The sequence below is a fragment of the Chelonoidis abingdonii genome, chromosome 4 (assembly GCF_003597395.2).
Source record: "Chelonoidis abingdonii isolate Lonesome George chromosome 4, CheloAbing_2.0, whole genome shotgun sequence".
Classification (NCBI taxonomy): domain Eukaryota; kingdom Metazoa; phylum Chordata; order Testudines; family Testudinidae; genus Chelonoidis; species Chelonoidis abingdonii.
This window is the reverse complement of record NC_133772.1, coordinates 129,262,325-129,279,411: the sequence shown is the minus strand read 5'-3', so window position 1 is coordinate 129,279,411 and position 17,087 is coordinate 129,262,325. Positions and strand designations below refer to the sequence as shown.

The 17,087-nt window shown below is 43.8% G+C and overlaps 1 protein-coding gene across 3 annotated transcripts in view; it reads left to right on the top strand.

The window, feature by feature from the left end:
• CCDC85C (coiled-coil domain containing 85C) overlaps positions 1 to 17,087 on the top strand; it is a 176,795-nt gene that overhangs the window by 132,371 nt on the left and 27,337 nt on the right. For 2 of the 3 annotated variants that reach the window (XM_032775283.2, XM_032775282.2), the window contains one exon: positions 6,334 to 6,438. The exons of the other annotated variant lie outside the window; for it this stretch is intronic. In XM_032775283.2, coding sequence (XP_032631174.1) covers positions 6,334 to 6,438 — 105 coding nt within the window. The remainder of the gene's footprint in view (positions 1 to 6,333; positions 6,439 to 17,087) is intronic. 3 annotated transcript variants of the gene reach the window in all.

Here is a 17,087-nt window from a genome sequence, read left to right as displayed (position 1 = left end):
CTGTGGGATAGCTGCCCACAATGCACCACTCCCAACAGCGCTGCAACTGCTGCAAATGTGGCCACACTGCAGCGCTGGTAGCCGTGAGTGTGGCCACATTGCAGCGCTGTTCCTACACAGCTGTACAACCACAGCTGTAACTCCCAGCGCTGCACATTTCCAAGTGTAGCCAAGGCCAGAGTCTCGTAGTTTTGGAGAAATCTATTGAAATGGGTGCAAATGAACATCATGCCTATAAGTCAGTTGGTAGCAGTGCAGATTGAACTCAAGACCTCTGGTTCTAAAGCACCAACTTCTACTGCCTGAGCTGAAAGACTGTTCTGTTAGGTAAAGCTGTCCCAGGCTCATCAATGACTGTATGTTGCCCTGCCACTCACAGGGGACAAAGTTCAACACTGAGTAATTGATGGACACTCTGTTTGACTACAATGGAAGATGGACTGGAGCTAAGTGAGACCTTGCACTTAAGTGATATTATGTGCCTGATCCTGCTTTCTTTGTGTGCCAAGAAAGCCAATGGAAAGTACTGTGTACAAAAATGGAAAGCAGGATTAGGCCTTAGATTAGTGTGTGCTTTAGGATGTATCTTGTTATTTAAAGACTTGCTCCTGCTCCCATTAAAAGCAGGACTGACTCCTAACTAAGTTGAGTGGTGTGAAGCTTTTCATCGTAGGAAGGATTTTCTTTCACAAGACTTGTAAAATGACTTTACTGAACAGTGATTTACTAAAGACCTGGCAACTAAGATCATCTCCAAACGGTGATGTAGAACAAAGGTGATCAGCAATTGTGCTTTTAAATGCCGTTCTGATGAGAAAAGTAATTTAGGAGTCACTTCCATCTCAGTAATGAAAATTGGGCAAGGGAATAAGGGATTTCATTTTGTGAGTGAACTAACAATGCAAATACCAGGATTTTTAATTTAGGTTTAAACGGCGTAATAGTTTCTCATTTTGATGCATCATTAGTCATATTACCTGTTAATGAGGGATTCACACTTTTCTTTGGTTAGCTTTAGACCTTGATAGCAAAGTCTGATGAATGTGTAAATGTTTATGAATGTCTGTGAGGTAATTGCACCAGTTTAATTGAAACGCTTTTCTTCTGCAGCCAGGAAATAATGATGCTGAGATATGCTTTATGGGCTGTTGGAGGAAACCAGTTTTCATAGCACAAGTTACATTTTGAAACAAATTTTCTTTTAAAGAAAATTGTAAAAGGAAACTAGAACTGTTTAGTGCTCGTGAGAGGGACTGGAGCAACAGCACTGAAAGTGTAGCCCAAATAGGTCAAGATTTTCTCCTCCGCCCCACTAATGTGCCTTACCCCTGACCTGGAAAGACCATTACTGAGGTGGTTAAGTTTCTGTATTTCAAAGAGATGTTTGTATCCTGTGAAGGGAGAATTTGCTCAGGCAGCAGAGGGTTATGCTTTAGAACCAGAGGTCTGTGGTTCAGTCCCTACGGCTGACTTTACATTTGCACTGATTTCAATGGGAGCTGGATTGGCCACTAGTATAGAAATGGATTTCTCCAAAACTATGAGACTCAGAGAGAAAACAACGGAGCAACAAGGAGCATGAACATCCATTCACTGCTTCCTAAATACATTTATTTTCCTATGGACTCTTCCGATGCTGATAGCCCGTTTAAGGTTCTCTCAATGGTTTGTTCCATTTTTCTTTACCTAAAGGTCTGATTCAGTGTAGACTGAATTCAGTGGGCATCTTTACATTGATCTCCAGGGCATTGGATCAGACTCATGAACAGCAACAACTGAAACAACCAGAAGCCTTGTCTAAACAGAGAAGTTGCACCAGTTCGACTAAAATTGGTTTAAAAACTGATTTAGTTAAACAAATGAAACCCCTGTTTGGAGCATCGGTTTTATTGGTTTAATTTGTGCCTGTAAATTTACCAACACAAACTAAACTGCTATAAACCAGGTTGAAACCAGAACAGTGTCCATGCTGGGGCTTGCACCAATCTCTTTAGTCAGTGTAAAATCACATCTTTAGCTAAATCAGTGCAACCTTGTGTGTAGACCAGGCAAAGGTGTGGTTGCCTTAAATTGTTTGGCAAGACAGATTGTCACAGGGCAGCTGGCACCTTTAAGTGAACTGTCCTGCACCAGAACAGGTGTCCCCAGTTTGGCCAATAACGGGGGTTAGGCAGCACCCAGGGCCATAAAGGATCAGGGAGAACTGGAAGTCAGGAGAGCAGCAAGAGGAGTTTGCTGTTTGATCTCCCCAAGCTAGAGAGAGCTTGGGTCAGAGGGCTGAAGGCAGAAAAGCAGGGAAGGGCGTTATCTGCTAACTCCCAAGCTGGTAGAGCCATGGACCTGAGAGGTCTGAACAGGGGAGCAGAAGAGGGGCTTTCCTGCTGATGTCTCCGTGCCGCAGAGTGGGAGCCAGAGGGCTGAAGGCAGGAGATCAGCAGAGGGGGTAGACTGCTGGCTTCCAAGTAGGGTTGCCAATATTTTAATCACAGGAAACCGAACACCCTTGCCCTTCCCCTTCTCAAAGGCCCCCCTCCTGCCCTCTCCATCCCCCCTCTCTCCTTCATTCACTCTCCCCAACCCTTGCTCATTTGCTCAGTTTCAACAGGCTGGGGCAGGGTGTTTGTGGCGCAGGAGGGGGTAAGGGCTCTGGCTGGGGATGCAGGCTCTGGGGTGGGGCCAGGGATGAGAGATTTGGGGTGCAGGTGGGGGGTGGGGCCCAGTGGATCAGAGTGTGGGAGGGGGCTGTAGGATGGGGAAGGGGGTTGGGGTGTGGGAAGGAGTATGGGCTCTGGGCATGGACTTGGGGGTGCAGGTGCTGGGATGGGGTCAGAAATTAGGGATTAAGGATGCTGGAGGGGGCTCTGGACTGGAGTGCAGGGGTTTGAGGGCTCCGAGCTGGGAGTGCAGACTCTGGAGTGGGGCTGGGGATGACGGGTTTGGGGTGCAGGAGGGGGCTCCAGGTTGGGGACAAGTGCAGGAGATGGCTCAGGGCTGGGATTGGGGTGCAGGAGGGGGTACGGGCTCCAGGAGGGAGTTTGGATGTGTGTGTGGGGGGGGGGGTCTGAGCTGGGGCAAAGGATTAGGGCATGGGAGGGGGGTCAGGGTGTGGATTCCGGGCGGTGCTGACCTTAGGTGGCTCCTAGGAGCTGGAGGGATGGCCAGGGTCTGCTCATGCTGCCCCCGCAGCTCCCATTGACCGTGGTCTCCCCCTGGCCTCCCCTCTGCCGGCAGCAGGGCTGGCTCCAGGCACCAGCATTCCAAGCAGGTGGGGGCAGTCTGTGTGCCATTAGGGCAGCAGGCGTGTTTCCATGGTGGCGGCAATTCAGCGGCAGCTTCTATGTTCAGCTGTCCACGGCGGCACAGCTTCTGTCTTCTGGCTGAAGACAGAAGCTGCCGCCGAATTCCCGCCACCACGGAAATGCACGTGCTGTCCTAACAGCACACGGACTGCCCCCGCTGTCTGTGGTGGCAATAAGGCGTGCTGTTTGGGGCGGCAAAAACAGTAGAGCTGGCCCTGGCTGGCAGCTTCCTGGGAGCTGGGCACAGAGCCTGCCTCCCACCCCGCGCTGGAAGGGCTGGGGTTGCTCTCCTGGCAGAAGGGCAGAAGACGACTGAAGAAGAGCCCAGATGTGGTGGAAAATGCTGCAGTATGGTGTGTGTCATCTTGATGAACTAGAAGTTGTGGGATCTTAATTACTATATGCACTGAGGGGCAATACTTGGACAATGTTTTGGAACTTTTGTACAGATACATGCACTGTGTTTTTCTGATAAACTAGCCCCAGGAGGGGTATTATTGAGCTAAGAGAGCCTTTTGTGGAGTGTGTAAGGGCTGGAAAGGGGAAGTGGGATATGGCATTATGGCACCCAGCCGCAAGGGGGCACTCAGGGATAAGGGGGATTCATTCACAAGGATATTTTGACTTTGCTGTCAGGGCAACCTGTAATGTGCTAGAGAAAATGAACACTTGGTCCAGAGTACCAGGACCCTTCTGAATGGGAACAACTCATCTTGTGGCAGGAGAGCAAGATGCTGAAAGATAGAAATAAATAGCCACAAACTGCCCATCTCTATCTATATTCACCCAGTCCCTTCCATGTTTGTGTCAGAAAGTGGCACTTTTCTATCAGTGCAGTTTGTAAGATTCCAGTGCAGCAGAATTACATGTTGGGCCGTGCACTCTAATCCCCAGAGAGGCATGCATTGTCCTTCTGGACTGGAGCGTTACGGATAAGAGCCTATGCATCTGTGATCACTCTAGCACATAGCAAGGACTTTAAAATTCCTTGCTGTACTGTTTGCCTTTGTTATTCACCTGAGTGCACATATGCATGCGTTTGACTCAGATGCAGGAGGGAGCAGTACACCATGCCCAGAAATGTCAAGGTAAAATGGAGGTCAACGGTAGATAACACAGTGATGGGATCCAGCATTGAGACTGCTGGAGCCACATGCTCATATGTGATAGGTGAGGTGCAGGTTGTAGCTTGCACAGCCAGCCAGGACAAATCCTCTGTTTCAATATAATCAGCCAAGAAATGATTACACGTTAGACCCATGGGACATTGTCATTAAACAAAGGTGTCTGGTCATCAGATTTGCATGGACCTATCCAACCCTTCTCCCCAAATGCCTTCACCCTCAAACTTCCAGAAAAAGCCCAGGCATTTATACAGTGAAGTAAATCTTGCCCTCAGTTCCAAGTACATTTTACCTGCAAGAGTGAGCTACATTTCAAAATATTACTGTCTTTGACTTTTTACTTGTCAAATGCAAAAGTTGGGAAAACAAGACAATGATCACTTCTGATGCCATCTTACAATTCCAAGGAAAGTGTTAATGTGCAATCTGTGCAAATCATTCTATGGCACCTGACTTCAAAGGGTTAAAACACTTCTAGCAGGTTAAACTATGTGGCAGTAATATCCAGTTCTTTAGGTTGGCTGCCATGAAGACTAGTCATCTCTGCACATCCTGTAAAAGGAATAGGGTTAGCGGGCTGTAGCTGTGAACTCGTTAGATCACACTGGATCTTTTTAGAAGAATATAGTATTTGAGAGCTCAGAAACAGAGTTCCCAAACAGATCATTGCAAGAAAAAAAATGTCTACTGTCAATGATGGGAGAACGGTGAATGTGTTCTAAGGGAACCAAACTTTTCTGCTGTAAAATGGGACCAAGCAGTGGAAGTACACCCTCCACCAACGCTGCAGTGACAAGAGTTCTAAAGGTTTTGGCTACGGTCAACCCCTGGGGTTACTGGGGTGTTTTTTTTGTCTGAACAGTTGAGCTGATTTATGAGACATTCCATTAAATTTTATTGCACCAATGGTTTTTATTTAGTTCTTTTGAAGTGGAAAATATCATTTTTGCAGCAAATGCAAGTCAAAAGTCTTAATGGAGCATAAAAATCCCAAAGGTCATGCTTTTAGAGCTTTAAAATGGAGGACAATGCATTGCTTGACGCTCTTAAAATATATAAAGTTAACGGCATGTTCATGGTAATAAAATGATATAATTCTCATCCCAGATCCTTCATTTCATCCTCAGGTATACTGGATCTTTTAAAAACAATTCTGCTGGTTCTAAGTGTATCTCATTTCAGCTTCACCAAGTGAGGGAACTAGACAGAGACTCCCTCATAAGGGGATTATGCAGTACCATTATAATACATGATCATTTGGTGGTCATTGTGGGTATTATTTTCCATAGCATGTGTGTGATTTATAACATTTATTTGTATGACGTGTAGAATATTTATTCAAGACTCTTTGCGTGCAAGAAATTCTTAGCCAAACAAGAGATGGTGTCACTGACACACAAAAGCTTTCATAAATGATAATGTCAATATTTAAAAACTCTTATTACTCTCCAATTGCCAGTTGGATATCCAATGTTGTCTTAAAAGGAGAGATAGAAAATGGTTTCTGGTGTATTCTGATCGGTCTATGCTACTTCTAATAATACATTTTTATTTTACAGGAATGAGGTCAGAGTTCATGTGAATAATTTTCCCATCTGCATATTAATGTAATTTTTTTTTTTTAGTGATCTGAAATTTAAATGAAGTTGGGCAAAATAAAATATCTGCCCAGTCTATCTGCTTAATCTCCAACCACCTGACAATGTTTTTCCAGAACTGAGGAAAGGAAAAGCATTTTAACCATGATGGTTATTTTAACCGTCATTTCAGGGAAAAGTTATTATGGGAACAGGCCACAGAATAGAAATGGTCAAAAGGAAAAGCTAATAAAGACTTCTAAGCAGAATGAGCATTATTTTCCTTCCTCTGGTTAATACAGATTGTCCTATTTTCTTTCTTTGTCTTTGCAGCAATCTAGCTCTGGGGATTTGAGAACTCTACGAAAAGGGTTATCCCCGTACCGCTCTGAGTCACAGCTGTCATCACTGCCGCAGTATCAGGATGCCATGCAAAATGTAAGAGCCATTTAGCTACCTGGTGTATTTATACAGAGAAGAATCTTAAATTTCTGAGGAGAGATCGAGCCTGAGCTCAGGCCATGAATGCAAATATCTGACAGGTTGATAGGTCATTCCTTCAGAACTAAATTCTACCCTGAAATCAGTGGTGTGAAACAGAATAAAATCAGGCCCTTTATCACAAGACTTATTCAATTTTACAGGTTGCAGATTTCCAGAGACTGAGGAAAGTCTGGAAACATTGATCTTAACCCATGAAATGTTGAGCTCAGGATTTTTCTAGTTGAGGTTTCTCAGATAACTCAGAAACCTGTCACTAAGTGCCTATCTGAAAACAAAGGGGTTCCAATCAAATCTGATGCTTCTTTTCTTAAACCCTTATGACCTGTGTCAAAAAATCTGACACTGGATAAGATAAAAGACATTGCCAGGTTTCTAACAATTAGTAGTCAGGATCTGTAGTGCTCAAGTTCTTGGTGTTCTTCTGTTTACCCTATGCTGCTTCTGTACAGCAAGTAAGTTTATGTAACAAGATGGGCCTGCTCTGCTTCCTCTAAAACGACAAAGGAGGTGAAAAGTCTTGAGTTTGCTAAACAATATGCTGTTATCTTCCTGGCTTCTCCTGTCAGTCCCACAGCCCCCGCTAATTATTGTGCAAAATGTAGCTGATGAGAACATACCAAACAATCCTTGATGCTCTTCTTCCAAAAAGATTGAGGAACCTCTGAATGTTATACTTGTTCAATTATATCACGGTAAAGATTGCTCAGTACGGGTAGCCCTGGTAGTGTCCAGACACATGCTGGCTGTAAAGCGATATGAAATCGATCCAGGGTCTGATTCTGACAGTGTGCGGATCATAGCTTTGAGTGCTTATTACTTTTCAGGATTCATACATTCCAAGTCCACAAGGGACCACTGTAAGCATCTGGTTTGACCTCGTGTATAACACAGGCCATAGAACTTCTCCAAAAATAATTCCTAGAGCATAACCTTTAGAAAAACATCAAGTTTTGATTTAAAAATTGTCTGATGGAGAATCCACAATGACTCTTGGTTAATTGTTCCAGTAGTTGATTACCTTCACTGTTAAAATTTTATGTCTTACTTCCAAGCTGAATTTGACTAGCTTCAGCTTCCAGCCAGTGGATTGTGTTGTATCTTTTTCTGTTAGATTGAAGAGCCTATTATTAAATATTTGTTCCCCATGTAGGTTCTTATAGACTATAACCAAGTCACCTCTTAATCTTCTCTTTGTTAAGCTAAATAGATTGAGTCTGTTGCTACAAGGCAGGTTTTCTAACCCTTTAATCATTCATGTGGCTCTTCTCTGAATCCTCTCCAATGTATCAACATCCTTCTCCGGTTGTTGACACAAGAACTGCACACAGTATTCCATCAGTGGTCTCACGAATGCCAAATACAGAGTTAAAATAACCTCTAGTTCCACTCAAGATTCTCCAGGCTATGCATCCAAGGATGCTATGGGAGTTGGAGTTTGGAAGGCAGGAGTCAGGGGAGTCTCCTAGATTTTTTTTTTTATGGACACTGTTCAAGTGGTATGGATTTTCTACTTATATATTCTGTCTACTCCTGCAGAGGGAGGCTGGGATGGGGATTTAAAAAAAAAAAAATCTAAATCAATTTAAAAAGAATAAATAATGATAACGGCAGGTACTTGCTTGCTGTATAATAAGGTGGCTGAGGCACAGGTCTGGGAGTCAGGAGATCTGGGTTCTCTTCCAGTCTCTCTCTTCTGTGTGAACTTCTGCAAGTTATTTCACCTCTCTGTGCCTCTGTTTCCTCATCTATAAAAGAGGAGAAATAATTACCAACTCTATGGAGGTGTTTTTAAGGCTTAATTCTTTTCTTAAGGAGCTTTTGACAGAATATGTTACGTAACTACAAGGCATTATTATTTAATTTTTGGAATGCTATTTCATTTGTTAAGGGATTGCTCAAGAGTTCATCTGTTATGGTCAGATGTCTTCTCCAGAATTAATCTAGTAATGAATTAGGATTGTGAGATATAATTTAAGTTGCCCATATGTGGTAACTCCTCATGTCTTTCTTTTTTAAAAATTGATAGTACAAATATGCTTAATTGTTGTGTTCCTTTAATACTCTGCTGAACAAACGTTTGCCTCTTAGGGATGGGGCAGAAGATATCTCTAACCATAAAGCAAGTTTTTGCTATACTTTTGCTACTAAAGATGGCATTTAAGCAATTCAGTTTCTAACAGTGTGAAATCTAACTTGCAGGTTTTTGGTGTATGAGCTTTCACTGAGTCAAGTGTTTGTAACAAAGCTAAAGATAAACTCTAGAGGTGAGGTGCTGCAAAGAACTCACAACCCAAGGGGATGGGGATTTAAGATGGCTTTTGCTCCTCAGCACGGTCAGAATTTAGACAGCCTCCTGCATCTCCCCTAGGGATGCAGCACTTCCCAGAATCTCTGCAGCACTGCATGTTATGGCCCTACCCCAACACAACTCTCTCACCCAGAGCTCCACTCCAGGCACCTCCTCAGTGGCTGTCTTCCACAGTATCTGTACCAGGAGAATCCTCCATTGGCAGGACCCAGGGCTTTGGAGCGACTTGACACCACCCTGGCCCTTTTATCCAGAGTAAAAGCAGGGAGAAGGATCTCAGTCTAGAGATTTTGAAGTATGATAAATGGCTTTTGTAATGGGTCAGCATAATAGTTTATTCCTGTAAATAAAACCTGATGTGTGACAGTAATGCATAATATGGGTAGACTATCTCTGCTGGGCTGACAAATTATAGCAGGCAAAGTGCCAGTGTATTGTTGGGATTGGAGAGCAGGAAACTTTAAGGATCCTATTTAAATTGGTGGAAGCAGGAAGCTACTTTTTGGTGTTGTCTCTTTGGAGAGATTGAGAAAAGGCCCTGTAAAACTAATATGCCACTACAAGAGAGGACCATGCTTATAACTATCAACCCCCAATGTATAGCTTTGAACCTTTAGACCGTACTTTGGTCAGGTTTTCAAGTTTTTCTTCAGAACCATATGGCTAGAAACATACTTTAAAAAAAAAAAAAAAAAAAAGGAAGTGGAGATTCTCACATATCCACATGAGTCCAGCAGCTGGGGTTTTAAGAAAAACACCATTTTTTCTGATACTTATAATAAAAACGCAAGAGTTGGCAACACTGAGAAATCTTCTAATTGTAAGCCAGGGGCAGGAGAGAAGTGGTGGTGCTTTTCCAAGCTCTGCTCATCAAGGAAGCTCTGCCTACTCTCAGCAGATTATGCAGCTGTTCAGAATGACTGTGCATGGTCTCTGTGCGCCGTTGGGCTCCTTGCAGAGGGTGGGGCAAGGAAGTGAAGAGTAAGTGGTGCTATCCAGGATGCCAACTACTGTGACACCACGATGAGACCTCACTCATTTTTGTGACAGATTGTGACTGTCCCTTTCCTTCCTTACCTGGGGACTACAGAATTAACAATATTGCATTGAAATTATAATCACCGGGCAGCTGAGTTCACACCTCACTGAGATGAATGGGGCAGTTCACACCCCTCAGAGTTGTTGTTTCATGCCCTTTGCAGACTCATCTCTGTTTCAGGTTCATTTAGTTAATTTAGTTCTAAGGTTTTCTTTGCAGCCATAACAGCTAGGTTTGCTTTTTATTAAAATGGAAGCTGAGATCCTGGAGAACGAGAAAGTAGTTTTAGAAAAGTGCCGGTACAACATACAGAGCACGTATTGGCTGTTTCTGAGCCTTGAATATAAGATTCTGGATGCAGTTCTCATCTTTTAAATGATAAGAGAACACTGCTTCAGAGCTCTGTAGCATGAGTGCACAGCCCTCAAGCATCCAGGCCTCTTTCATATTGCTTTTTACAAATGAATACCTAAGAAAAGAAGAGATAATTTAATACCAGTCTAGACTCACATTCCTACAAATTCAGGTATCTTCACCCTGGCAACTTCAAATCCTTATTTACTGGAGGGGCGAGTTATAGCAAACCCCAATGTTTTTTACAGCCTTCTCAGAGGTATGGAGTCCCAGCAACCGGCTCAAGGCTCCTTCTCACTCTCCCCAACTTCTGGCAGTGCTGCCCTGTCCAGGGTTCTGTAGCTCCATCAGCCAGCCAGCCACACTTCTACAGCTCCAGCAAGGAACTGAACTGCCGTTGGTCCTGCAGCTCTTCTTATACTAGGCTTCTGGGCCCTGATTGGCTGTGTCCCACACAGCCACTTTAGGCAGTTTAGAGGATCCTCTCCACTGCCCTGTGTTGGGGTGGGGTGCGGCAGGACCATGCAGCCTCCGGCAGGGGACCTCAGAGGGTCTCATATACCCCATCACACCCCCTTTCTGTAATTTTGATTGTGTTGAATCCAGGAAGGTATAAAATATTAGGAAAATATATCAGTTTGTAGAGGTTCTTTCAGAATTAGAATAAAATTCCCAAATCACTGTAATTATTTTGAGCTTTTCTAGCAATCTGGCAATAAAATAAAATGTGTTAGTGTATCTTTGTGTGTATATAAGTATACATGTATATTCTGCAGTAAAAGTAATGGGGGACTTTAACTACCCAGACATCTGTTGGAAAAGTAATATGGCAAATCACAAAATTTCCAGTAACTTCTTGGAGTGTATTGTGGACAACTTTTTGTTTCAGGAAATGGAAAATATAACCAGGGAGACAGCTGTTTTACTCTTGATTCTGACTAACAGGAAGGAATTAGTAGTGAATCTGAAGGTGGAAAGCAATTCGGATGAAAGTGATCATGAAACGTTACTTGTCATGATTCTAAGGAAAGGAAGGAGTGAGGGCAGCCAAATAAAAGCAATGGACTTAAAAAAATCAGATTTTAACAAACTTGGAGAACTGGCTGGTAAGTTCCCATGGGAAGAAAATCTAAGGGAAAAGGGATTTTTGGAGAGCTAGCAGCTTCTTAAGGAGATAGTATTAAAGGTACAACTGCAAACTATTCCCAATGCGAAGGAAAGATGGAAGACTAGTAAGAGGCAAATATGACTCCATCAGGAGCTCTTTAGTGACCTGAAAATCGAAAAGGAATCCTACAAAAATGTGGAAACATGGATAAATTGCTAAGGAGAAATACAAAAGAATAGCACAGTCATGTAGAGACAAAATCAGAAAGGCGAAGGCACAAAAAGAGTGACACCTAGCAAGGGATGTAAAAGGCATTAAGAAGAGGTTCTTTAAATACATAAGAAGCAAGAGAAAGATGAAGGAAAGTGAAGATCCTCTATTTAGTGGGGAAGGACAGCTAATAACTGTGGACATCAAGAAGCTGAGGTGTTCAATGGCTATTTTGTTTCAATCTTTACTGAAAAAGATAGTGGTAACCAAATACTCAACACAAGTAATATTAACCACAAGAGGGAAGGAATGCAAGCCCAAATAGGAAAATAACAGGTTAGAGAATATTTAGATCAGTTAGATGTATTCAAGGCAGCAGGGTCTGATGAAATTCATGCTAAGGTAATTAGGAAACTAACTGAAGCTAGTTGAATCTTGGAACCATTAACAATTATCTTTGAGAGCTCCTGAGGACAGGTGAAGTCCCAGAAGACTGGAGAAGGGCAAACATAGTACCTGTCTTTAAAAAGGGAAACTCAGGGAACCCATGGAATTATAGCCCAGTCAGCCTCACTTCAGTGCCTGGAAGGATACTATGTGATGGGGTGTACAGGCCCCAGGCTGAACCAGGGTAGAGAATAGAGCAACTGGGCTAGGGAGGCCCACACTCAATAGGTGCAAGGCATATTTCCAGTGGAGGAATGTTTTCAAAGAGCATTGGTAGCCCAGGAGAAGGGGGAATGAACTGCATGTGACACCAGGAAGCAACGCTGTTGTGGAGCACTGTGTAGGGAGTGGCAACTAGCAGTACTAGCACAATACTTGGGGTCTCCCCGCTCTTTGGGAGTTGAAAACCCTGAGGCTGATTAACTGAACTGGATACTGGGAGACTGAGAAGAGTCTGACCATGCCCCAAACTAAGGAGCTCCAGATTGATAGGAAGTGGCCCGGGAGTAACATAATTTGGGGTAGTTCAGTAGGTGGCCCTGCTGCCACCCAGCTGCAGGAGCACACTGTGGTAGACCACTGCACCTGACAGCCCACCCTGACACATGCCAGGGAAGCCACTTTCCCTAGGATGGCACAAGTCCCCGTACCTTGGCCACCACCTGCTCCTTTTTAGTGATGAGCTCTGTGGGAACAATCTGAGCTTTAGGTTGGTTTGCACTAATTAGAATTTCTGATGTTGCAAGAAACTTTCCAATGGACTCTGAAGCTCTTTTGCAGGCATTTATTTGGGAATGAGCTGATCTTATCAATTTCTGTTGTAGATTTCCATGACTCTGGTTCATAAAGGAGGACAGACATGCTGCCTATGTTAAAAATCTATATTTTTGCCAGTTCCAAATCATGCTACTTTTCCAAATCTTTTCACGGTTATAACAGTTTTTTGCTGCTTTTGATATTCATTGCTTGATATCTGTCGCCATCATTGTACATCTCACTCCCTAGATTGGTAAAATGAATGACTTCAAGTGTTTCTTCATCTTCTATAATGGTTACTTTTGGGACACTGATAGCCACATATTTTGTCTTCCCTCTGTTGATAAACAAACCACCTTGTTTTGCTGTGTCTGCCAAAAGCTGGGTCTTTTCTTCCATTAAGTGATGTGTTGAACTAAGCAGGACACGTCATCAGCAAAAATGAGGTCATTCAATTGTGTTTTATCATTGGCATTAACCTATAGATCTTTGATTATTCTAATTATTTAGTTGATATTCCATAATATGCCCTAATTCTCTAAAGACCATCTCTGGGTACAGTGTCAAAAGCCTTCTGGAAGTCTACAAAATTTATCACAAGAAGTGCTTGCCACCTCATACTTTGTTCTATAATGCCAGTATGGTCTGCACATGATCTCAGTGGTCTAAAACCTGCTTGATCCTGTCTTAAGTTGTAGATCTATTTGTTTCTTGATATGTTCCAGGATGATAATGTACATGATTTTCACAGGCACTGAGAGTAATGTGCTTCCTCTCCCGTTATTACACTTGGTAAGGTCACCCGTCTTTAGCAATTTTACTATAAGGACTCTCTTCCACTGGGTTGGGTTCTTTTAGTCATTCCATATTCTACCCAGACTTTCCTTGTGGTTTTGGCAGGCTGTTTCATCACTTGCTTTAACCATTTCTCCAGCTGCTTTCCCATTTTTCAGTTTACTGATGGCTTTTCTAGCTTCTTACATTGCAGTATCTCCATAATCAAAATCAGAGGAGTAGCCATGTTAGTCTGGATCTGTAAAAGTAGCAAAGAATCCTGTGGCACCTTATAGACTAACAGACGTTTTGGAGCATGAGTTTTCGTGGGTGAATACCCACTTCGTCAGGTGACATGCATCTGACGAAGTGGGTATTCACCCACAAAAGCTCATGCCTCAAAACATCTGTTAGTCTATAAGGTGCCACAGGATTCTTTGCTACTTTTACATAATCAAAATGAAGCTCTAGTGCTAGGTCTTCATTATGTATTTCCAGTAGGTCACTTGGGCTTGGTCTATTTAAAACAACCTAAAAATGTACCACCCATCTTTCCCTTTTTCCTCTTCTATACTAAGAGTCTTTCCATTTGCACCTTTAATAGGGCCTGTAGTAGTGCTAAAGTTCCTGTTAGCTGTTTGATTGTCTTACATAAGGTTGTAAGGTCACCTTTTTGGCTAGCATCTTAAGCTTCTTGACATTTTCTATCAGTATATGCCCTTTTATCTCTTGTAGCGCTCCTCCTTTTCACCTCTCGATGTAGAACTCTGTATTCTTCTTGCCAATTGCATTTTCTAGATAGCACCCTTTGATGTTTTCCCACAGAGTATCAATGTCTTGTTTCGCTTTGGTTAATTCAGTTAGAACACTGAATCTGTTCTTCAATTCAAGCTGAAAAGCACTTTTTGTCTTTGTGTTTTAATTGTATTCTATTTATGCATGGTCCTCTTTTAATTTTCAACATCCTCTTTAACTTGATCTTCAAGTTAGCGATACAACAGTTATGGTCGCTGCCCACATTTGCTCCCCTATGCACGTACATCTGCCAAGGAGCTGCGCAAGGTTCTTGAAATGCAGAAGTGGTCTGTCTGGTTCTTGGTAGCACCATCTGGGGAGTTCCATGTCACTTCATGGATTTCTTTATGAGGAAATATTGTTCCACCTATCACTAAGTTGTTCACACTGCAAATGTCTATTGATCATTCACTATTTTGATTGATGTCCAAACCCCTGTCACACTTGCCCATAACTTTATCTAACCCATTGTCGGTTATTTCCAACTTTTGCATTTAAAACCACCTCTAGTCACTATGATATTATATGTTGGGACCTTGGCTAACAGATTCTGTAACAAATCATAAAAAGTATTTTTTTTCTTCATCTGGCTTTTTTGTGGTTGGTGCATAGCATTGTATGACTGTTAGTCTGAAGAATCTAGTCTGAAACCAAGCTTTAATATTTCTTTTTTTACCTGATTCCTGCCCTGCCTCATTCAACATTAGGATTGCTATGCCAGCTTCAGTCTACCATCCACAATCCTGGAATGGAAATGATCTTATTTGTTTCTCTATATAGTGTAATTTGTTTGAACCTGTCCATTTACACTCCCTGATTTCATGGACATCATGATGGAATCTATCCATTTCTTTAATTACTTGGGCAGCTTTAATAGCTTCGTACATTGTTCCCACATTCCAAAATCTGATTTTCATTATTGATCTGGTCTTGAGCAAGAGACTTCTCAGGACATGGGCTTTCTTTACAGTTTTGACCAACATCTGTCTGTTACATGCCTGAGTGCTCTGCAAGGACGAGGCCCATACACACACTGTGAGTTATTTGGCTTTAATGAAGGTAACGTGACACACCCGCAACGGGGACTCCAAGCGTTGCTGTCACAAAGCCGGAGAACGGAGTCCAAAACAGCAATGCAGCCTGGAGCATCATCATGCTAATATTATGCAAAGCAGCTCATGCCTATGCAATTCGGGGCTTTTCATCAGCCAGAGCTGCCCCTCTTGGCCTGTGGCCAGGGCTTTCTGCACTTCCCCATACACACTGGGGCTTCCCACAATGAGCGGTTTTAACCGATTATAAGCAAAATATACTGGTGCACAGCAACCTTTAGTAGCCTGTCCTTGAGAAGGCGATAAGCCCTAGCTAGGCCGTAACAAACTCTTCCGTGGTTCCTTACATTCCTCCCCTCGCCTTCTCAAAGGACGGCAGCATACTTGGTGGCATAAACCGACTTGGACGACCCCACGGGGATAGACGCAGGGCCCCGAAAACAGCAACAACGGCCACACAAGCCACAAACGCTAAGCAAGCCGCAACACACATAAAGGCCCAAAAAACCCAGGAGATCAATACACAGGGCCCTGGACCAAATGTGCAGCCCAACCACGGAGGGAAGTGAGCCAGGACCAAAGCCAAGAATCTCCCTGTTGCTGGCTGATGCCTTCTGCTAGGTGGCGCAGATTCTTTAATGTCGCCTTTATGGAGCTCCCGGCATCTGTAATATTAAAACAGCACATAGCAGCAAAATCCTGGCATGAATGGCCATGCCGCAATAACAAACAATCAACCGCTAAGAGACTTTGCAAAATGCCCTAGCGTACCTCGCCTAATTTTCGGGTGAGCAAGGCAAGAACTGTGGAGGTTAAATTAATGCCCTTGGCAACCGTACACGCAGGGTGAGCTACTGCATGATAGTTATGTGCAACCAGGCCGGGTACACCCACCAAAGAAAACAGGAGGGCTGCCGCCTTCCCTTCCGAGTACAGGGTCACCTCAGTTTTGCAGGTGGGGTCTAAGGGAAGGGTATTCCGGCGATGGTGGGTATGGTTCCCAGAGGGGTGCGGTAGCATCAAGGGGGTCACTTGGCCTATAGCACAAGGACCCCCCGCGCTGTTGGCAGGAACATAGGTATACGCAATTCTCCCACAAAGCAAAAACCACCCTCTTGGTAGTCTTACATGCCCATAGCCAAAGGATAAATCCACCCTAGTCTGGCAACGTAACTCCTGGTTGGTATGATCAACTATATTACAGGTCGCATTTTTAAAATACACACATGTTTTTGCAGGGGTAACATTGGCCAGGCGAAAGGAATACATGGTGGCATCTCTTTGAACCTGTGCCCGTGCACCCAAGGCATATAAATCTGAATAATTCATGCGCTTAGAGTTGGCAAACAGCGGTGAAGCTTCTTTCAGCGATTCTGGAGTGGCGCTGACACCAATAAAACAGGTCTCCATAAGGGCACCGATGGCATACACCCTGGGGAGACAGAACGATGTTGTATTAACAGCAGCCTGGGCCAACGTCACCCACGCGTTATCGAGGGGGGGGGGCAGCCACCCGGGTCAGCCTGTCCGTCACAAGGAGCATCGCGAGAGTCGTGAGAGTGAGGCCATATGTGGGTAGTCTTCCCCTTCCGGTAGCACATGAGCCCAGCCTTCCCCCGTGGCCAAAACGACGGCTGCACGGGGTTCTTGCAGTGGTAGGGTCCACCAGACGCTTGCCAACACGTGCCATTCTGCTTCCCTGGAGTCATGGTTCGTCAAACCTGCAGGGGGTAAGGGAAC